Consider the following 24,607-nt stretch of genomic DNA (forward strand, 5'->3'; position numbering starts at 1 on the left):
TGTGGTAGCACAGTGCAGCCTGCAAAACAGCCACCTTTATTTTCTACCTAACTCAGTGTTCTTTATTTAGAGAGCTTTTTCAGTTCCCAAGGGCAAAAACTTTAATGAATTTCCACAACATGGGATGAATGTGGAATGAGAGATTAAGGTGCATATCTCATGATTTCACACACTCAAAATTTACTGCAAGAGCATGCATTGATCAGGTGGATGTAAGTGGAGGGCTTTTTCTAATAATGATTCCTGACTTTGCTCATAAATATGAATGAAATACAGTGGAACCTCGATAAAACGACACCCCACGGTGCACCAATAAACACTCGCTATAGCGAATTGTCGCTTTACCGGAGGTGGTGCAAATAATGGCCAATATACCTCATATTACTCCTTTATTTTTATTTTCTCGCTTAGACGTGTTTGGTGTTTTTTGGCCATAGTGTGTTCCATCAAATGCTTTCTATTCATGCAACTCATGGACGTGCGGGTATGCTGACGACTGCTTTCTGCCGCCCGAGGAACAAAAGAAGATCAAGCATTCGCGAATGCTAATGCCACAATATTTTCACCAAAATTAACTACTTCTTTATCGAATGACAGTTTACCACATAAATTTGAGACTGAGCACTCCATTAACTTCATTTCTAACAGATCGCTAGCAATTACAGAGATTAAGGAGTCTTGGTGTAAGTTTTTCCGGCGGTGAAACCCTCGCTATGGCGAGAGCCAACACCAAAAGGGCCTCGTAAAAACGAAATTTTTAACATGCTTATTATAGGATCAATTGACGGTGCATCGGCTATCTCTCGTAATAGCGGGGGTTTCGCTATAGCCCGTACTCGCTTTAACGAGGTTCCACTGTATGCACTAAGGCATTGGGTCTGCTGTTAATAATATTTTTATAAAATTCATGCTTTCATGGTATAATAATAATAACAATTTTTTATTTGTCCAGGGATTTGTTGCAAATGTACAAATATAGGACACGTCATAATTGTAGAAGAAAAAAAAATACAATGCTAGATTATTAAACATACATATATACATAATATAAGCAGAGGGCATGTCAATGTTTGGACAACAGAAATTCTTTTATGGAGTAAAACAGGTGATCCTGCAGAAACTTTTTCAGTTTTTCCTTGAAAATTGATGTCTTTTTTTCAAGCTTAATCTCATGTGGTAACCAGTTAAATATCTCTAAACCCATTGAGTTGGGTCCATGGGCAGTGTTACAAGTTCTAATGTAATGTTTGTGAAGATCTTTACATGCCCTTGTAAAGTGACTATGGTAGCTGTCATTAGTTACAAACTGACAGAAATTATTCTTTATATACACAGATACAACATAAATATACACACAAGGTATAGGCAATATACACCCATGTCTCGTATAGCGCAATTTCGATTAGCGCAATTTCGATATAGCGAAAGTCGTTCCTCAGGGAAACATTGCAACGCAGTGTAGCCTAATCAAAAATCTTAAACGCTCTCGTGATAAAACGTGAACTTGCGCTAAGTACACACGAAATTTCTATCATTTTACGCATATTGATATTATTGCTTGCCTCAAATCTTCTTTTTTGTTTATATATAAATCGAAATCCATTGCTGTGCAATGGCCAAAAGTATTACTCGTCATTGGGTCCAGATAGCCGGCCTACCGAAGTAATTTATCTCGTCTCCTTAACAGAATGAGTTAATTTAGATCGTTAATTAAGCGTGGGGCTAGTGGAAATGAGTTTTTTTAAGCAATACTGGTTGAGACGTAATTTTTGCCGTCATAGGTTATCGGGCGATTGACTTCCAGGTAGAGAGTCTACGCTAAAGCCTTCAAGGTCATCGGTATTCACAGGGGAGAAATGGAGCGGTGGCCGAGTTGCGCATGAATAGCATCAACATATAAGAGGGTCCGCTGTAGAGTCTCAAACACAATAGCTTCGTTCCCTCCCCGCAGTCGTAGGCCCTCTGCGTCTCAAGAATACAGTTCAGCAGTAGAAGGTGATGTCGATAGAGCCATGCAGAGTAAAAACCAAGATAAAATGGCAAAAAATAGGAATTCGGGTAGAAAAATCAAGAATTTATCAAGAAAAACCATAATCCCAGAAGAGAAATTGATATAGGTCAATTGCTTTGAAAATGGAGAACATCAAAGCGATATTGCGCGGAAGTTTAAACGCACGATGCCTCATTCTGAATAAAGACGAAGTTAAAACATCTGTGACCTCAGCCGCACCAACTTCAACCAAGCGGTCTACACATACGGAAAGTTCATAGTGAATCAGTGCAAAAAGACGAGAGTGGTAATCGCTCCGAGACATTTAGTGAAAGCAGTTGGTTCCAGAATTTAAACGGCAAGCAGGTATTTTCAGTGCGGCGATATCAGGTGAATCTGCAAGTGTTGATAGCGCAGCCACCACAACATTTTCTGATGAACTCCAAGCTGTTATTGAAAGTGGCTCCTTTCCCCCTCAACTAGATCTAGTGTTGACGAGACGATATTCTTTTGGAAAAGAATGCATTCTCGTTCATTCATTTTCAGGGAAGGAAAACCTGGGTCAGGTTTCAAGGCATTTAAAGACTGTTTCACGTAGCTGCTAATGACTCGGAGGACTTCAAATTAAAATGATTTATCATTCATAAACTCCGCTAGCTATGAAATGGCATTCAAAGTAGCATTTGCCTGTCATTTCGATGAGCGACAAAAGGGCCTGGGTGACACAATAGATGTTTTTAGACTGGTTTGAAAAATCGTCAACTGCCGGCAATGCATTAAGAACCCCTGAGATAGCAGATGTTAGCCCACCCGCACGACAGGAGGGAATTTCAAAAGCACGTAAGAATTTTTTTTAACATGAATAAAAGTCTTCAAATGCGTGCATACTATCTTTAAAGATGTTTTAAACTATAAACATTTATACAATTAATGTTTTCTAAGGCTATTTATGGGAATATATATGTTTTAGAGGAAATTCAATACCCAAGACCTATGCTACCAGGAACGCATCCCTATCTTCTCAATGTTAAAACGCTCTCGTATAACGCAAATTTGTATAGCGCAAAGACCCCCAGGAACGCATCCCTTGCGCTATACGAGACATAGGTGTACACAGTTTCTTAAATATCGGAAGACAGGGTGCATCGTGGTGAGCACCTACAATAAGCCTGACCACACGTTTTTGAATTTTAAATATCACATTAGCATGAGGAGAGGAACCCCAGAACAAAATGCTAAACATTATCTGGGAATAGAATTCACTATAATAGACACAATAATATTGGTGTCATCTGCATACAAAATGGGATCAGCTCCACGTACTGACTGTAGATATTTTGGTAGGTCATTAATATAATGTAAAAATAGGATAGGGACCAGGACGGACCCCTGAGGCACACCTGATGTAACTTCTTTACCAGGAGACTTATATATAAATGAATGCTTTCAACAAATCAAAATTACTGACTCAGAAAATAAGTTTTTCATCAGTTTCAACAGATAGTGAGCACTTGATTTCAATAAAGATTAGTCTGTATTATCACATAAAGGGGAAATTTGCATTCCACTTTGAAGGTGAAAGTGGGGAGTGACTAGAAGCTTGCATTGGAAATGGAACATATTCCCTTACTCACCTGTATACATTGAAGAGAAGAAGGGCCTGCTCCATGTCGACCGTTGACTGAAGCCTCTGGAACTTAGGATCCTGAGTTATTTTCAAATTCTCAGGTTTCCCAGTGTTAGAGTCGCCTGATGATATAACAATAGGTGTGGGAGCAACCCTTTCACTGGCCAATTTGGAGAATTCCGCCACAAGGGCTGGGACATTGATCATTCGCAACTCTGGGATCCTCACCTTGGGAAGGCAGAATCCATGAAGAACTGTTCTCAGAGCCTGAAATCATTGGGCATTTTCATCATTATCTCGTGGCACAGGAATAATTGATACGGTAGGCTCTCATTCATATGAAAAATTTTGTTACAGAGTTTCCAATGTTACAAAGTCACGGTCCCAATGATAATGGTACGTTAACCAATAGTGAAAGAAACAATGTAGGTAATAAATTTTTCAATCTTATGAAATTACAAACCCAAGTCATGGTACCAACTGTATCAAAAAGAAAATTATCACAAAATTTGATAGGCACCTAATAGAATCTAATATGTCTGCAATACTACAAATTGCAAAGTTTTGCCAGACATCCCGCACCCTAGAATTTTAGAAATTTTGGATAGTCGGCTAGAACATGTTGGTTGGGGTATGGGTAGACCGAGCTACCTGGTGAAAACTTGAAGCGGGATGAAGCTGTGGACCAGGTGGGCATGCCATTGACAATTAATGCAAAATTGTTCACAGTTTACACATTGCCTCAATCATATTAAAAATATATTACAGAACACTCCCGATTATCCAGCTGCAGTTTATCCGCGTTGCTGAGTATCCGTGAATGATTTACACTCATGCTCAGTTTTTTCCACGATCTTTATTCAAAAAATCGGACACACAATCATCCAAATTACGGCATTTGCTAGGGTACACCGGGCTTGTTATTTCCATTAGAATACCCTTCGTAAAACGGAAGCAATCATGCGCCAGATGCATTCACCGGAGCACCATGTTCCTGTTTGCCAAGCCTCGCAGTGTGCGACCGCACTCCTTGATCACGAATACATGTCCCACAGAAGTTGCAACCAGGGCAACTTGTTCGAGACGCCACTACGTGGCGTGGTGCCTGGCAGTGTAGTTTCAGACGTCAGGTAGTGGTTTTGAAGCATTCGTGTAAACCACTTTTCTGTATCCGTGATCACACAGCCATGGGTGTGCGGTTTCCGATACCATGTTGTACATAGATAGGTAGGAATAGGAGTACAATCATGTTATCACCGCTAAAAATATCGCGAACTGGCGAAGAAAGCTCTCATTGAGTCCGGGAAGCACTCTTAAATAACTAAATAACTGCATACATAATAATATGTATATTGTTTGTTTTACGTAAATTATGCCCATCATTAGCCTGGATAATTGGGAGTGTACTGTAATTAGAAAGGATCATTTCAAATAATAGACTCTTTTAGGCCTTCGTGATCCATCTCACAACCAAACACTGCACGGGCGAAAGCAGTTGTTTTAGGCATAACATGCACATTGCTCTCATAAATATGTGTACTTGAAATGGTGTTTGATGGATAAGAATTTTTACCTCAGACAGAAATGCATAATAGCAATGCAAATGACAAGTGGAGTGCAAACATTTTTTAGCAAGGTGGCGTGTTCCTTTGGGAAATTTGAAAGAGATATTAGTCAAATCAACAATATTATCTACGTGTTTTGAGTTGTACTATTATTTCTGTAATCATCTGAAATCTTGTTTGAATCCTTCAATAAATATCATAATTACCTACTCGAAAAAAATCCTTAGTTTCCTGGGACATAGGCAACCCAGCCAAACATTCCCGCACTGATCATTTTTCCGCATTCATCATTTTTTTCGTCCATCCCCCTGAAAAACGATAGATCAAGGTTCCACCGTACACAATACCCTCACCCTGGAATCCTTCTCTCCCCCTTCCTCTCCCGAGACCCTAAAAAATGACCCTCTCTCCTACAACCTTCAATATTAATATTTAATAGAGGAATTCCGACACCCAAACCACATCCTCCCTCTTCACCCTCCCCTTAAGCACTGGCACATATTTAAGGAACAACTCTGCTGCACCAGATGCACTCAATAATGTTGTAGTAACAATAAAATACCTCGTGTTTGAATAAAGCCTGGTTGGTGGTTTGGCTGAGGGCCCTGAGCTTAAGGGGCCCTCAGAATGCTCGCGTCTATCATGAAGCATGCATCTGAAAGGTGCGATTAAAAACACTGAGATTGCTTGAACCAAAGTTTTTCGTATTAGAAAATGATACATTTTCATTGGTTGCTTTATTTACAAGTGTAAAAATATTATATGATAGATAAATAACATAAAGGTGTGAGAAGGTAAAAGAAAATCTGATGCTTTTTTTGAAAATGTCATTCGAAAGGTTATTTTATAGTTTTTTTTTTATAGATTTAGGAGAAGTACTCGTTGCATGCATTAATAAATGTACCAATCTAATAATTTTTGCAAGAATGAAAAATAGAGTTTCATAATTACGTACCGCTATTAAAGAATCAGGCTCGGATATTAAAGAGTTGAATAATTACAGTCATTTCAACAGGAGTTAATGCCTACACAGATGACCTTTTGTCTCAATCACAATAGTGTCTACATCAAGGCATCCAAGGCAAAGATAATCAATCAGTATCATTCTCAGACAGTGCAACAAAACTTTCCTCACCGCAAGATGCTCCTCTGTGTGGATGTTAGGGGGCACCCCAGATGATGCCCAGTCTCCCGCAGCAATCTCGGAGCTCAACTTGGCGAGGAGGGCGTCAAGAAGATAGGCAGGCCGAAGGTGAGGGGAGTTGCACAGGTTGTACGTGCACTCAGGGTGTTGACGAAGCCATGTACTCTCATTTGCTGAATGGTTGAGCACTATGTCGCACACACTCAAAACCTTTATAGAGCACAGAAAAAGAAACTAGAACAATGTTGAACCTAATATGTTAATGGGTCATTCCAAGCCAACTCAAACTGATATTGACCCTTGACTTCTCAGGTTTTGATGAAAATTGATATACAAGTCCAACTTCTCCAATAATAAATACCAATACAAGCACTACGTGAAAATTGAAAAAAAAAGCTGTAAAATGGTGATTTTAAAAATCAGGTTTTGTGTAAGCAATGACTTATCGACAATTTTTTGGGAAGGAATCAAGATAAACAGATGTTTCACTTATTTTTATTCAACATTCTTCAACGAATCTGAAGATGTAACAAAATATGGACATAATAATTAATTGTTATACATGGAAACTTCAAATATTTTCATGATTGTTAATTTTTAACTTATAATACGTTGCTCCATTAGTAATAATATATCACAAATTCGGAAGGGTGTTCTTCAACAAAAGAGAGAAAAGATCCATAAGCAAGGTGTCCCTCTACGACCAATAGTGAATGCAATAGACTCTCCCTCTCATAAACTTGCAAAATACTTGGCCCAGCAACTCGTACCGTTCTCCGGTCAGACGTCTACGCATGTAAAGAACTCCGCTCACTTCATTGAGATTATAAAAAAGGCCAAAATAAGCAAGGATGATATTTTAGTGAGTTTCGATGTAGTGTCTCTCTTCACAAACATCCCAATTGGTGAAGCCGTAGAGATTATCAAGACATTCACAAGTGACGGCCTCCCAGAAGACATCCCAAAGATGGTGGAATTTTGCCTGAGAAACTCCTACTTCACGTGGAACGGAAAATTCTACAGACAAACAAATGGTGCTGCAATGGGGTCCCCACTCTCCCCGGTAATCGCCAATCTTTTCATGGAAGATTTTGAACAGAAAGCCCTGCAGTCCTTCAACAAAAAGCCAAAACTCTTTGTGAGGTATGTGGATGACACATCCGTGATATGGCCCCACGGAAAAGATGAACTCCAGAAGTTCTTGCACCACCTGAACGTACAAAATGCTGCCATAACATTTACCATGGAGATGGAAACGGACAATCGCCTACCTTTTCTAGACGTACTGGTCGAGAAGAAAGGAGATGGGACTTTGGGACACTCCGTTTTTCGTAAAAATACCCACACGGACCGATATCTCCATGCAGACTCCCATCACCACCCACAACAGAAATTCGGAGTAATTAAAACATTATTCCACCGAGCATGCTCCATCTCAGACGCTGCCTCCATCAAAAAAGAAAAACGGCATTTAATGGAAACTTTCCAGATGAACGGCTTCCGGCGAGAAAACATCTTGAAGATTTTCCACAAAATAGAACGTAAGCAGTCGCGGATGGCCCCAAAAAGGACCAATGAAGAGAGCCCTACTACAGAAAAGGCGAGGGCACACGCTATCCTACCTTACGTCGCCGGTACCACGGAAAAGATCGCGAGAGCTCTCCAGAAACACAACATCATGACCAGATTCAAATGCGTCACCAAGATGTCGAATATCCTCGTCAACACGAAAGACCACCACCCTAATGACATCTGTGGAGGAGTATATAATAATAATAATAATAATAATAATAATGTTTATTTGTCCAGAGATCTAGAAGTACAAGGGGTGCACTGGATATAGGACACGTCAAGATAAAAATATATATACAATAAATACAAATATACAATGATATCAAATTAAATGCAGCTGCGGTGAGTCCTACATCGGCCAAACATCACGAGCACTGAAATGCCGAGTCCAAGAGCACAGAAGGGCAGTAAAAAATAGACATTTCACCCAGTCAGCGGTGGCGGAACACCAATGGAGTGGACCGACACACAATATTGATTTTGACAACGCCTCTCTTCTGAACAAAGAAGGCCGCTACTACCCGAGAATAATCAGGGAGGCAATTGAAATCACCAAAACGACAAAGAACTTCAACCGTGAAGACGGCTACAATCTCGCCAGCGCGTGGAAAAGGGTCTTCAAAGATCCTGACCAATCAGGGCACACCTCAAGAAAAAAGGCGGCAAACGGGGTGTATATAAGATGAACAAATTTCTGCATCAACACTTCAGTGGACCTGAGGAAGCCAACTGGAACGTTGGCGAAATATCGTCCTACAAATGGATAAACGCGGAAGAATACCCGGAAAAACCAGCAGAATTCATCATAATCTCCGCGGAAGCCTACTTGGAAACTAAAAGAACTTCTGGATTAACTGCAGAATTTAGGGAGGAAGTATCATCTGCGTACAATACCACATCACTGTTAGGTAGAGGGAGGGGTAGGTCATTGATGAAAATTATAAATAGTAGGGGTCCAAGAATTGAACCCTGGGGAACTCCACAACTAACTGCAAGTGGTGTAGATCTAAAGCTTTTTATTCCCATTTCGGATTTACTTTTCCATTGAACAATTTGTTGGCGATTTGACAGATATGACATTAGCCAAGAATGAGCTATACCAGAGATACCCAAACCAAGTAATTTGTGAGATAGTATAGAATGGTTAATGTTGTCAAATGCTTTACTTAAATCATAAAAGGTACCGATAACCTGATGGCGGTTGTTTATCAATTGGCAAATGCTTTGAATTAGTTGGAAAGCAGGTGAAGTTGTCGATCGACCTTCACGGAAACCATGTTGATTTGGATGCAGGAGGTTATAATGTTGCAAGTAATTTACAATACGGTTAAACATCAATTTCTCAAATATTTTAGAGAAGGTTGAAAGAATGGAAATCGGTCAATAGTTTTCTGAGTCCTTTTTTTGGACCTCTTTTATGTATGGGAGAAACAATTGCTGTTTTCAGACAGGATGGAAAATGACAATGAGAAATGGATAAGTTAAAGATATCAGATAATGGTTCAGAAATCCACTTGGCTGAATATTTAACAATGGGGATTGGGATTTCATCATATCCCACAGACCACTTGTGAGCGAAGGAGAGTTGATCACTTTAAAAATTTCAGCTGGAGATGAAGGGTTGAGAAAAATTGAATGTGTAGGATATTTCGCTTTAAGATGGGAAGGACTACATTTAGAGTTATTGAAACTGCTAAATTTTTCATTGAAGTAATTTGCTATTGTAACCGGATCAGAGATGGGTAAGTTATTGAAACTAATGACAGAAGGACTCACATATTCACTATTATTTCCTGATTGTTGTTTGATGATATCCCAAGCTGTTTTCACCAGATTGTTTGAAGAGGATACGTAATGCGTAAGCAATCGAAAATAAGCTTTTGTAACTTTAAAGATACCGTTGAGTTGAGACCGAGCAGTTGAAACCCAGGTTAGTGCAATTAATATTTAGTAAAATTGCAAAAAACTTTTATTTTACTGAGAGAAATGATTAGATTTTCCCAAGTCATACCAGAGAAATTACTCTTTACTTGTTGATAGGTAACTTTCTTATGACGTACCTTCCATTCTTCTTTTAATTTCACAACCAGAGCCTCAACATCATCAAAGGACACCTTTTTTTCTGGTGCACTGAATATAGGATTCAGTGCAAGCTGGTCACTGAGACTATAAGATGAATTTGAGCCACCCAATTTCTGAAACAATGAAAATAAAATGTAAAATATATCTAGTAGACTCTCATTCACATAAACAACTTTATTGCAAAAGTTTTACTTATGTAGTTACGTACTAAAGATGTCAATCACAGAAGACATTTTAACCTGCAGTAACCCTTTTGGGCAATGAAAGATTTAAAAGTGCACCTTGTTTCCTCCTAGCAGTGTTTTTGAGACTTGCATAGAATACAAAATAAGAAATTGGATAAGACATTTCTTAATTTACTGAATCAAAAGAATCACCACAATCCCAACACCCACACTTTGAATTCTTGCACATATGCCTTCTAAATCTGGTCTCTTATTTCCAAAAATCAATAAAAACATCTTAATTAGTCTTTGAAAATGATTACAGAACAGCAAGTGATTTCCTCCACCATGCTGTAATTTAAACCTTAATAGTGACATTCAGGTTGCCAAATTAGACACTCCAATACTTGCACATCAATAAAGGCTTTACCACCTTTAAAACTAAATTATTAAAAGTACCCATGATATAGGCCACCTTATCACTTATCTCCCACAGATTTTTGGCAAAGCAAAGGGTACTATTCATGGGGACTTTTCATATACAGTAATTATTTTTCAAAATTAATTCTTTCCCTAACAGAGTTTCAAAAAAAAAAGGAGTCATCTTAGAAACCCATTCTTCTACATTTGTGAAAATATGACCTGGTTACACTATACGTTAACATGTACGGTTAACCAGGTAACCGGTGTATTGTGTAACCAGGGTTAAACCTTAACCAGTGACGTGCAATTCTTGTTACACTACCAGTGACGTGCGGTCTGGGAGACCGCAATAAATCAAAAACTCATAAAATATTGCAACGCCATTTTTATTGTTTTGTTTAATTTTTCTTTGAATGCTTAACTATTTTAAAACTTATATTAAAATTTTTACACTCCCAATACGAACCAATTTGTCATAAAAAATTGTGATTTGAAGCAGGATCAAAAAACTGATGCCAAAAACACTTGAGTTATAATTATTATATTTATGTATCAATATTTCGCCAGATTCAAAAAAGGCCTTAAATGTTAAAGTTGGAAGGCTAAGTAATAAGTAGCCATGAAATTTATCCCGCTTATTCCTTTTCTTGATGCATTCTTAATTAGTGACGTGCGGTCTCACAGACTGCTAATCGAGTTCAATTGCAAATTTACAGAAATTAATAAAAGGAACGTTAAATTTTAAGAACGGGATGTCCTTGTTATGCAAAAATATGAAGCTAACAAGAATTATAGATATTTTGAAATCTTAATTTTGAAAATATTCATAATTTTGGAAACACAGCGGTCTCTCAGACCGCACGTCACCAATTAAGAGTTAATGTCTAAATGTGTGAATGAACACGAAAATGCACCGTGTAACCACCCAACTTGTACGAATGCATGCACAGAAAATAGAACCTGTTCTAATTTGGTTCATGCATTCGCACATGTTATGTTCCGGTCCACCAAATTCATCCACACAAACAGACATTAACTTGTATGTGTAAATGTACCGTGTAACAAGGCCTTTAGTAACTTGGATACAACAATTAAGTAAAAGATTCCAGAAAATCTTTTTTTCATTAAAGTCCTAGCACACCATAAAAAAAGTCCCAAAAATTCTCATACAAAAGTTATCAAAAATGTTTAGTTTGAAGAATTTTGAGAGATTGGTGAATTGTTGGCATATTTATAAGTCCCACTTCTACAAAAAGGCATGAGATATTTTTGTCTTCTAGACACAGTCCAGACTTGAGGTATGATATCATTTGGTAAAATAAACAGTACATAATATGAATTTTCTTCAGTTACAAACTTAAGAACCCAAGTCCTGGTTCAAACAGTATCAAAATAATACCTTGTACGGAAGTTTGATGCGTGCTCTACGGGATCAAAAACGTCTGCTGCATTTCAAATCATGAAGCTTTGTGCTACGCCCTTGACATTCAACGTGCACCCTCAGAATTTGCCATATGCCATTGTTTGCCCGAAGTACAATGGCAATGTTGCAGAGCTCAATGTGGAGATGGATATGGATCCAAAGAAAAAAAATAAAATGTCCAGCCATTGCATTTGAAGTAATGAAGTGAAGAGTTGAATGCAATTCTTGAATATGAAACAACATGATTACCACCTTTCATATTCGTGATAATCAAGTACTCAACTACATCATTGTATATCATACTTATAATTTTGATACTCTTTTTTTCAATGAATTGGACCAATGAGGACAAAAAATAAAAGAGAGATAAGAATGGACGGCAATATTCTCCAAGCACACCTGTATTGGAGTGAAGTGAATCATGTTGTATCCAGATTCTGCTGACACCCTGAGCTTTGCTTCCCAGGATGGAAATGGCCCAAGGCATTTTGCAAGCACTGTCTGGCACTGAATACAGTCCAGAGCAAGGATCTCTTCTTGTCCGGCAGGGCCAACTCGGAGCTCTGGATCAACCAGGAAAAACCCAGAGCCATTGGAGCTCAACTCCTTACTTCAATTAGGGCGACACCAAAAAAGATTTTACGATATTAATTTATGTTCATACAATTCAGTATCAAGGTTTTTACAAATTACCATTTCAACTTAATATAAATATCTTCACATCCAGTCATGCTATGAGCTTTGAAACTTTTTGCTTACATGATGGATGTAAGACATGCATTAATGAACAAATATGAACCTTCTTGCAGAGGCATAATTTGTCTGCTAAAAGCAGAATATGTAAATGTAACACACATTTCTCAAAGATTTTACAAGTTGACTCTCTACCCTGACATAATCTATGAATGCAATAGTTTGAATGAGTGGTCTCCAATGTATTAGTCTAGTCCAGGGGTCTCTAAAATTTTCAACGAAAGGGCCACATTCTACATTTCCCACATTTTGGCCCAAAGGAATACATATACGATAAAAAATAGCAGTGCCAGTATTTAATTAAATAAGACAGGGCTTTTGGATCACATAAGGATTACCACTCTTCAAAGCATCCTGTATGCAAAAACGCAGCTACAAAACCGGTGGAATCACCAGGAATGAATTACATAACTCAAAGAGAAAAGCATTGCAGATACCCATTGAGAGTGACATCAAGATTATCTTGATCTCTTGGCATTATGTATCAGGATGAAACAAAATATGCAATTAGGGTAAAAGTAGTGTAAGATGCAGAGCACTAGGTTGAGATGAGGTACAGCCAACACCTTTTACATTTCAACATAAAATAATACCACAAATCTAAAGCACTAATGTAAACTTACACTCGGCATTTAAAATCCAATGTAGTGATTATAAATTTTGATTCAGCCAAATATTTTTATCTGTACTGACCACAGTAAAAAATTTTTTTTAAGCTATACAATTTGTACTGGTTGAGCAAGCAATTTATATCAGTTACTGGAGTACTGGAGCACAGGAAGTTAGAGAAATCTCAATACATACATACATATGTTTTGGAATGAATGGGTCCAGTGCTTGCAACTGCTTTGAGTCCTTTACCATGTCTATATTAACAGTGATTTAGAAGGGAAAAATTTAATTTCCTACAACTTACCTCCCATCATGAGTGAAATAGTAGTGAAATGAACCAGCCTGGGAAAGTAAGATTTCAGCATAAATGGCAGTTCCATCCGTGCCACTAGATGTGACACCATCACGTACATTTTCACTGGTATCTGCAGCACTACCATCAGTTTTCCATTGAAGAATGTGATAAGTGTGCCTGTCAAATTCCTTGGGATCTGGGCTACTTGATGCAGGGTGATTCACATATATAGTCACCCGCCGGCCCAGAAGGGAAGCGCCAAGACGGAACTGCAGCACCCAGCCTAAAAGTAAACATTTCGAGTAATTTTCATTATTATATTATATCTCATAATATCAGGTGCATTGAACCTAAATTTAAATTATTATATTCTCTGATTGGATACAAATCCATTGTGGCATTTTTTAGTGTACCCCCCAAAAATTCCTGGTCCCCCACCTCCCCAGAAATTCCTCCAAATTCCTCCGAACTTATTTGCAGAACTTCTCCCACTAAGGACTTTTTGCGCTAAGGTTTTTCGCACTAAGGATTTTCACGCAAAGGCCCTTCGACTCAAAGGCTCGGAGACTCTAAGTCTCGGAACTCTTGTCTCCGAACTGTCCTACGAACGCTGCCCTACGACACAGCCCTCCGACACCAGCCTACCTGGAGATCAAGACTTATATAGGTAGTACGGCGGAGGAATACCTAATCCTTGGCAATCAAGGGGAAGTTGGTACTGAGGCATAAGAATGCAGTTTGGAGTGAGAAGTACTCCACTTGTCCTATCACAATTCTCTCTCCCTCCAACACCTCATCCCACTATGTCTTTCCCCTCCTTGAATTCTAATGACTTGCCTTTACCACCTATCACCCCACTTGGTTATGTCTCCAACCCAGGAGATAGAGGAGAGAAAATCCTGCAGTACGCAGTTCTCCCCCAACCCCGACTTGGATGTTTTGCAGTGGTGCCAGTCAACAGGGGCGCCTACACGGCAGACTTGCAGCTGATTTGAACATCGCCCTATTACCCCTCCACTCCTTTGCAAATTCCCTCCCCTCCACCCTGACACGATTCGGAAGTCGCCCAGGCCTCTTTTTGCTTTGGCGGTGGATAGATGGCTCGGCTGAGATGGGTGATTTCTCCAAAATCAAACAGCTTGAACTTAGTTTTTGGTAATGTTTCCTATGAGATCATTAGTTATCATCGTTGTTTTCTGTAATAATTCGGATTTTGAATATTTCTACTTCTAATAGATATTGATTAAAAATGACTCGTATTTTTGTGACAGTTGTTTCTTCGAGTACTGTTTATTCTTGTTTGTGGAGTCTTTCCCTCAACCAGCTAGTGACAGACGATAGGAGTTCCCGTGTCTGGGGCTTACGTTCACAATCTCGAAGATTTAAAGACGTAACGCCACACCATCTTAGTAGGAAAGTAGGATTCAGTAAGTAGGCACATGCCTCCCTCAGATCCCTTATTCTCAAGTCATACCTCTAGGTATTCCACCACCCCATGTTCATGCTGACACCACCACCTATCATATACATACATATGCACAAATTAATAACTTTTATAGATTTGACTATTGGGGCAGTTGGTCCCACCATAAAGCCAGACCATTGATGTCAACTTATTTATCTTTTCACTTGAAGAGCACATTCATGACATGGCTTGCAGCTACTTGCTACAGCTACATGCCACATGGTTGGTTCATGGTTATGAAATAAGTGACACTAGTGGTCCGTAGGGCACTTCACAGGTCCTTGAAAAGTTTTGATTCTGGCATTAATAATTCCCCAGGCAACGTGTGATGCTGCTAACACAAACGAAGACCACCACCAAATAAAAATGAAGCAACTTTTTTGATGGCTTACACCATCAAAATTTTCCTTCATTAGAGCCTCCACGACATCTCTACATCAGGAGCCACCTGTCCCTCTCACATCTCTTTCTTCAAGTCATACCTCTCTCTAGGTATTCAAAATTCCCCTACTCCAGACCATCTTCCCAATGGCACCACCAACATATGTACTTTGAACACCATCATGTGAATAGTCAACTCCGCAGGTGAACATTTTCCCCTCTATTCGAACATATTTTCCATAAATCACCTCCCTTTTCAATCACCACATTTCTTTTCCAATAGTCTATCATTGAGTGAACAGCCACCTACCTCCACAAAACCTCAACCAAAAAAATACCTCAGCCCTATGATCTCACTTCCTTGAGTCGTAAAACTTTCTTTTAAGTTTTCACTCCCAGCCTTTTTCTTTAATTCAAGTCCAAAACTCCCATCAGTATTAAAAATTGCAGGTCACAATTTACCATGTATACGTGTACCATAAAGCATTAAAAGTCGCCAAAAAAATTAAATTTTTCTAAATAGTTTTCTAAAATATATACATATATATATTTTTAGATTTCATTATTAATGGAATTGATAAAAAATATAATCCAAATTAATTTTTAGTTTGTACATAAAAATTTTAATCTGTCAAACAATTAAATTAGTTTTCATTAAAACTTTTCACACAATAGGCAAAGTTTATGTTTAATTTTATGCTTTCAATATTTGATAAATCTAAATTTGCAATGGTCTACCACCAAAATGAGCAATTGTAATTACTGTTTAATAAAAATAAATATGAAAGGAAAAAGACGTTACGGACACAAAATACACTGAGGACTTTGCCATATTGTATGTATAGTGAATTCAATGACCACAAAGGAAGTAGACAGGGAGAGGGCTTGGGAAGCTTCAGCATTCCCCTAATTTTTTTCTTCTCTGATGGCAACAGCTCGTGACACATCTGCTCTGGAGGCGACTGTCCCAGGGGCCATCTATCCTTCCACCAAAAACCTTACCACCATGATTTTTCCTCAACACAAAAAATACATATCCATTGAATGCGACTTGGTTTGAATTTGACGAGACAATTTTTTAATTGAATTCTTCAGAATTTTGTAGGAGCAGATGCATAAAAGGTTATCTTTAATTCCAATACAAGGTTACCTATTCCGTAATCAATCGATGCATAAAGATTAACATGTACAATCTGATATGTAGTATAAAATCAAGCTACCAGAGCCCAAAACATTAAAAATTTTCAAATGTAAGGTATATTTCAGAATCAAATGCCTGTGGAGACCAATCCTTAATAACAACAGCCAGCTTCTTAAATGAAATAAATTGATTTACTATGCATACAATTTGACAGCAAATTACCAAGATAGGCAAACTGCATACCACCCAAGCCCCACCCGAAGCAATTTCAATGTTTGCCTGCTGGCCACACCGGAAACAAACCTTTTTCAAGGCGATACAGTGTCGAGTCATGATGCTCCCCATCATTTAATGTCAAGACTCGGGTCTGCCGACTTCCACGGCTGGAACCAGGGCTGGCACCATCTTCACCTGAATCCTGCAGCTCAGGCTCATCTATTTGAGGTGACATAGGCCTCCTGTGGATTTATTCAAATAGGAAGTAAACCTTGAGAAAACCCTCCCAATTATCACTCACTCCATGTTTCAATCCACAAATTGGCATGGTTAAGTGAAGGTAGGGCTCTTCCCAAAACAAGCAAGAGGCATGAGAAATTCTCACATTCAGGGTGGGAGGCCAGCTCCTTTCCCTGGCTCACCATGCTCTCCAAGGATTTTAGCCGAGCCTTTAAACCCAGACTTTGAACACACAGAATTTAGGCCAGAAGCCAAGAATTCTACCCAATAGGCTACTGTAATACCTCCTATTAGATTATACAAGTGACAAATCTTACTCGAGATAAAAACTAAAAAGCATGATACGCAGTTACAACTGGGCATGTATTTTACACACAGACGCTATGTATCTATAACTGCTGAATTCACTTGCAACCTTATCGGCCTCGCTGCTGAAAAAGGTACCATTTTCACACCTTAAACAGAGGTGAGATTTGTAGGGATGGATAATAGAAAACAGATCTTTTCAGTGAAGTGGTTAAAGAGTGTTTCCAAGGGTGGCCATAGACTTGTATGCCCAATCTACATAGCTCAGACCCCTAAGAGGGTGCATGGGGCCAGCTACCTCCCCTACCCTCACCTAGCTATACAACCAATGCATCGTTGGATCATAAAATCATTACATGGATGCAAAGCCTACCAGGTAATACAAAAAATTATGCATTTAGAGCAAAAATCAAGAGGAACTTTTTTTCCGGTAGGATGAACAGCATTGCATGAGTTCACTAAATAAGACTTAATCGTATTATTATCTGTAAACTTTTTCCCTCCCTAACAGAAAATCATGAAAGATTTTTTGCTATTTTTTTACAATCCTGCTTACATTTGGTTTTCAATTACATAAGGTGAGGTGGGGTAAGTGCGACTGCGGGGTAAGTGCGACCCCCCTTCAGGAAAATCGTATTTCCGTTCTCGAAGCAGGTGCCGGTCGTGCAACATATTCTACACATAGTAATGAAACCAGAGCCAACGACTTTGTGATACTTATCCCTTAATTTCTCGTTCCACATGCTTAGGAAATATAACCGTCCGTTCATCTCATAGTCTTAGTTGGTTGTGAGGAGAGGCTATACCGCAGTTCCCTCTGAATCAACGTATCGGAGGTGTTAGGTAAGAACTATAACTTGTTTTCTCTTCTGCATGGATTGGTTTTCCTTGCTTTACTTTAAATTTAGGAACTCGGGTCGTTATATTTAGTTTAGATGGGGGGTCGCACTTTCCCCGTCGTAATCATCCATTCCTACCTTCCGGGGCAAGTGCGACCCCGTTGCCTGGGGTAAGTGCGACCCCCTGTCGCACTTACCCCAGACTACGAGGTTGAAGTATGGATTTAATTTTTAGTTTCTGACTAACAGTTCTTGCGTTAAACTTTCTTAAACAAATGTTGCAAAACACCGAAGTTTATAAAACTAGGTCTTTTAATTAGAGTCCTCTCATCAACTTTTATTTTGAAGGTTTATCTGATAAAGATAGCTTACTTCAGTTTGTTGATTGATTATGATAGGGCATTGGATATCATGTCTTTTGACGAGGATGATGTAGACGACATGGTATTAATGCCAGAAACAAGATAGCATGAGTCGAAAAGCTTAACAAATTCGGTGACTAACATTCAAAGTGGAGATTGGATTCTGGCTAGATTCAGCAGGAAAAAGTCAGTTGCTCACTATGTAGGGAAAATTCTGGAGATTAATGAATAAGGTGATGCCATGGTTTTCTTTTTGAGGATATTTTTTGGAACTGAATTAAGTTTCACCTGTCCACGGAATGAGGATTCCAGCGAAATACCTAGGGAAGATCTCTTCTTCTTCTTCATCCTAGCGTTTGTCCCGCGCTATTGCAGGGTCCGCTGTTCTGCAAAGTCTTCTCCACTTGGCTCGATCCAGGGCGTCTACTGGCGTGGCGCTGATCGTCTTCATGTCCGCCTTAATTTTGTCGAGCCAGCGCATCTTTGGTCATCCTCGTGGTCGGCGTCCTTCAATACTCAGCTACATTACTGTTTTGGCCACGGAGTTCTCATCACTACGCACCACATGCCCATACCACCGCAGTCGAGCCTCCCGCATCTTGTCTGTGATCGGTGCAACTCCCATTCTTTTCCGAATGTCTTCATTCCTGATGTGATCCAGGCGGGAGATGCCTAGGATCCATCGCAGCATCCTCGTTTCCATGACTTGCATGGCCTGCTCTTGATTTTCTGTGGCTGGCCAACATTCTGCTCCATATAGGGCCACTGGGCGGACTACGGTCTTGTATACTTTGGCCCTGAACCGTTCGGGCGTTCGACGGTCGCACAATACGCCAGTCACTTGGCGCCATTTCAGCCATGTTGCATTAATTCGAGCTCGTGTGTTGGCGGTTGTGCTTCCATCGTTGCTGATGACAGAGCCCAAATATTTCAACTTCTCGACCTTTTCAAGGTCCTCGCCGTCGATGCTTATCGTGCCATCGGTCTGTGGTCCACACTCCATGTACTCAGTCTTCTTGGTGTTTAATCGCAACCCATAGTTGTCGAGTCGTACCTTCCATAGTTGAGTTCGCTGCTGTAATTCGGGTCTGGTGGTGCTGGCAAGGAAGACATCATCGGCGAACAGTAGTGACCAAGGATGTGATTCTTGGAGACAGGCCGTGAGTGTGTCCATGCACAGGATGAAAAGGAGCGGAGAGAGGGCCGATCCTTGGTGGACGCCAACATTGATTGGGAAAGGCGGTGATATTCCTGATGGGCAACGGACCGCGCTGGTGACGTTGGTGTAGAGAAGCTTCACCAATGGCACGTAGACTTCAGGGACGTCGTGAGATCCGAAGGCATGCCACATAAGGTCGTGTGGCACACGATCGAAGGCCTTCTCCAGATCAAGAAAAGACATATGCGCTGGCTTGTTCTTCTCTCGGTGCCTCTCCAAGAGCATCCTAGCTGCGTGTATTGCGTCTGTTGTGCCACTCCCCTTTACAAATCCACACTGGTTGGGTGTGATGTGAACAATGTGTCTGAGCCTAGCATCAATCACTCTTTCGAATATTTTCATGGCGTGGCAGAAAAGCCGGATCGGGCGGTAGTTGGAGTATTCTGCGACGTCGTCTTTACCCTTCCAGATGGGCACAGACACAGAGAAGATGTTGTAAAAATATAACCGATGCCCTCTGTTGGCCGTCGAGGAAAGTTAACGTTTTGCCTATCTTTCTCGGGGTAAAACTTAAAATAAACAAATAAATATTCAATGTTCAATTGGTTGAAGACCATAAGTTTTTCTTCATTTTGCTTTTTTATATTAATAACGTAAATTACATTAGAGAAGAAATCCTTTGTTCATTACAATCTTGTTTGTATTCAGATTTGTTGTCATATGCAAGATTTATAATTTTTTTTATTTTTTTTATTTATTCGGCTTCTATGCACACTAGATATTTTAAATATACTTTTGAATTAATGTGTAACAGTTGAATACTGTTACTATCATTAAAAAACACATTAAACAACAATTCCATTATGTGCCACAATTAACCAAAAAACGCGAAAAAAAATCTACTTACATTACCTAAGATAAAAGTTGATTTCTCAAGAATGGTTAAACATAATTTGGTACTTTAAAAAGCAATGTACAGCTGAATTTCTGGGCAAATCACACTTACCCCATGCGCCGCGTAATGTATAAATATATTGCACAACAGCCATGGGACGCACTTGCCCCATGTACGGGGTAAGTGCGATCCCTCTACAAGAATGTAAGTAAAAATTTATAAAAATTACAACTTTACAGAGAGAGGATTTTTAATCTAATTATCATTTTCAGTGATTCACATACATATTAGACATTGAATCTCCTGTTTTTAGCTATCCTAGAAAATTTTCCTAAGCTAGTTAAAGTTGATGTATGCTATTTAGGGGTCGCACTTACCCCACCTTACCTTACATAGTTTTGATGATAGCATGAATATAAAGTCACATTATTTGAATATTGATTAAACAAACAAGAAAGTAATACAAGGAGTAATACATGCCATTACAGTAAGTAATAAAATACAAGGGTAAATGAATATGTAAACACATTCTGCATACAAATAGCTAACTTCTTCCCATAAATTGCTCTGAGCAGTGATTCCCATCCTGATACCGTCAAAAAGGAAGGCGTAGTTCTCCTGGCAATGTACACAAAGATACTATGAGGCCTCCGTCAATTACTTAACTGCTCATATAACTACACTTTTTTCATAACAGTTAACAAATAATTATCCAACACTCAACTTTTGACCCCCAAAAATGTCATCCATTCTCTTAAAATTTTTATGACTTCTACGATATATAAAATTTCAGATTTTACTTCTAAAATAAAAAGAAAGTAAGACAGCCATCAATGAGGACTTCATTGGTTAATTATGAGCTATTTTAGGTATTTTGAAAAAAAAAATTTCAAGATTGAAGACGGCATTTCTAAAGGCAGCCATTTTTTCCTTGATATTTCTGACGTTGTATGTCACAGAAATTTCTTACGATTGCCTCCCTTGAAGTGGACAGTCAAGTTCCCTTTATGCATTCTACTTTCTATTGCATAAATTAACGCAAGGGTTATGCTCATCAGTATTGTCATTATACTTAATGCCTTATGCCTAATTCTGCATTTAGCATCCTGGAAGACCAATACATATCACCTTGAAGGGAGAGGCGAGGAAACATCTTTTTCAATACGTATAAGATGTGGGTATTGCCAAAAACATGTAAACAAGTATTTCCAATAGAGAGAAGATATTTTACGCATACATCAGTAGCGGATACAGAAAAAACTCAAGGGGGGGCGCAAAATATATCTTGAGTTGTCTTTACTTTTATCGCTATAAAAAATGAACAAGTCACAGACAGGCAGACTATAAGAAAATTTTATTTAAAGTGATTATACACATGTAAAAGAGTGCCATATTATGATATAAAAAAGTTACAATAGGGTAGTTTCCTTCATCAAAGAAAACGAAAGGCATTGACTGCGATTCGTTACCCACCATTAGTGTATTCATAATATAAAAATTATTTGGTTTTAGAAATACCGATTTAGACGACTGGCAATGGTCAAGTTTATCCTGACAATCAAGACATTTTTCTCAAGTAATCACAAATCTAATACTGACTGCTGCAAAATGAAATATGCCCAACTGCATCCTTCATTTTACTGAAAAGGAAAATAAGAAATTTATCCCTTTCTCACGGATTTCTTACATATTTAAGGGAATGCACCTTACCATAAGCTTAAGTTCTCTTGCAAGTCACAGAGAAGATTTTGGGAAAGAATTAAGATAAGGAATGCCATCAAATATCCTCATTTCAACATATGCTGCTTATGTTGCATGAGCACCAAAGGTGGCACAACAGTCTAACGGATATCTTTTACTGCCCAGAGCTCTGCCCTACATGAATTTAAAGCTTGCTGATGTAATTCACTAAGCCTCTAAGGGCTTCCTGAATTTCATCAGCAGCTTATATGTATAAACAACTGATAACACATTTTCCTGCTAAATGAATTTTTTTGACAACTTCAAGCTATGTACTTCTTGGTGAAGATGCTTGAAAGTGGGGAATTCAAGTTTTCTTCTTACAATGGAGGAAAAAAAGTAACACGAATATGATTTTAACTTCCAACCTTTCCAATGAAGTTGACCTCACCAAGTTGACCACTACACCACTGATTCAGATGAGGGTAGAGGGTTAAGGAACCAATTTTTATTGAAATGATACGTCCAAAATTTAAACATTGTGCGCATGAAACAAGCTTACTTAATTCATTCAAGGTCCGCACAATCTGACATTTACATATTATATTTTTGCTACAGTAACTCAATGGCTGAACTTGTGATAATAAAGGTTTCTTACCAACACAGCCAAAGCATGTATCGCTATTTGTAAGAAAACATATTTATTTCTAACAACTGTCTCTATAGCCATCTTTATAAATGGTAACGATTTTCAAATTATGGTCTCATAATGTTATTTATCTTCAAAATGTAGAAGCACAATGCAGGGAAATATAATTCTTTTACATATAAACCTTCATGAATTCTCTGAAATACTGCCCTAATAACAATAGAGAGGTGCTGAAAGTTAGGCCTTCATTTTGTCATTACATATTAAGGATACTTGTCATCAAGGCTGAATTCCACTACCTTCAGGAGCTTATCGGTAAGAAAAGAAATTATTTATTTCTACTTCCAGCTTACCTCATGACTTGTTATGTACTGACCACCAGAGTTTGAGAGGCTTTGGCCTTATGCTGTGTCCATAACATACATTTTTTCATATTGGCCAAAAAATTGTTTAGATACTACTAAGTTTATTTTTGTACACCATTAAATGGGTTTCTAAGGTCATCAAAGTGCAAGCTGACATCATCAAGAAGAGTCTCCAACAGTTAGAAGATGAAGATAAATATTGTTTATAACGTATGCCATTAAGAAATAGACTAAGATAAAGCAAGGATCTTTTGATGCAAAAACTTCCTTCAAGTTTAAACATTCCCAATAAATCATGGAACAGGCAAAAGATAGATCTGGCATAACAGCAGATGCCATGGAGAGCTGGCAGTTTTATCAGTACATTTATTTGATATATTTATTGCGAAATACTGCCGTAAATATGCTTTTCAATTCTTTGGGAATTGCGTGAATACCCAGATGTACCAGATAATACTGGAGTGGCTGCATTATGATTAAAATGACGATTTTATCTTTTTAGTGAAACCAAAATAAAACCCAATTCATACTCCTATTAAACTGCTCCCTGTGATTCAAAAGTGATATAGTAGTAATGGAAAACAACCAAATTCTCTTTACTGAACCATTATTAAAAATATGCAGAATTTCTTAAAGAAACTTATGGAGATTCAGAACATTCTGACTGGGTGTGAATGGATATTACCGGCATTTCAAGATTAAACAATATCGCAATACCATTTCGCACACTACGCTGATTAATTCACTGTCAAAATTTTGCGTACGTAAACGGGATTTCAAAGCCGTTGCAATTTAATTCGATCCTTTAGTGCAATATTTCATTTTTCCTGAATAACATTTCAATGTCACCTTACTTAGGCTCCAAGGTCGAACGCCCGATGAGCCGCAAGCCTGTTACTGACCTGATGCATTATTGTAACTAATGAGTCTCGCAAAAAATGTTCATTTCCAATTACACCTCACGAACACTACCTGGTCCAAGGAAAAAATCGGCAAACGGAAATCCATGCCCTCGCGATTAGGCGGCAAAACCAGGCGCAAAAGTCACGCAGGTTCATCTCCAAGGGTCACCACCGTCTCTCTCCGCACTTTTGCTACTCGTGATCTCCCAAAATAGTTCCGTCAAAACTTAGAGACGGCGATGAAATCGAAGGGATTCATTTGCGGTTGACGCGTAACGCTATGGAGGCTATACAAAGTGACCCCGTTCTCCGCCGTCTATCTATCATCCGCTAAGAATATTACGACCTTTTATCTTT

The 24,607-nt window shown here is 38.8% G+C and overlaps 1 protein-coding gene across 2 annotated transcripts in view; it reads right to left on the reverse strand.

Annotated features, from left to right (window-relative positions):
* LOC124155659 (glycogen debranching enzyme) overlaps window positions 1-24,607 on the reverse strand; it is a 62,746-nt gene that overhangs the window by 37,669 nt on the left and 470 nt on the right. The window contains exons 1-7 of one of the 2 annotated variants that reach the window (XM_046529671.1): window positions 24,321-24,509; window positions 16,941-17,095; window positions 13,660-13,933; window positions 12,390-12,600; window positions 9,959-10,093; window positions 6,318-6,536; window positions 3,625-3,884 (exon numbers count right to left, since the gene is read on the reverse strand). In XM_046529671.1, the coding sequence (XP_046385627.1) occupies window positions 3,625-3,884; window positions 6,318-6,536; window positions 9,959-10,093; window positions 12,390-12,600; window positions 13,660-13,933; window positions 16,941-17,095; window positions 24,321-24,406 (1,340 nt within the window). In that variant the 5' untranslated portion in view covers window positions 24,407-24,509. Of the gene's footprint in view, window positions 1-3,624; window positions 3,885-6,317; window positions 6,537-9,958; window positions 10,094-12,389; window positions 12,601-13,659; window positions 13,934-16,940; window positions 17,096-24,320; window positions 24,510-24,607 lie in introns of those variants that run through there. The other variant, XM_046529680.1, reaches the window with a different exon arrangement.

Source organism: Ischnura elegans, chromosome 1 (genome assembly GCF_921293095.1).
Source record: "Ischnura elegans chromosome 1, ioIscEleg1.1, whole genome shotgun sequence".
NCBI lineage: Eukaryota > Metazoa > Arthropoda > Insecta > Odonata > Coenagrionidae > Ischnura > Ischnura elegans.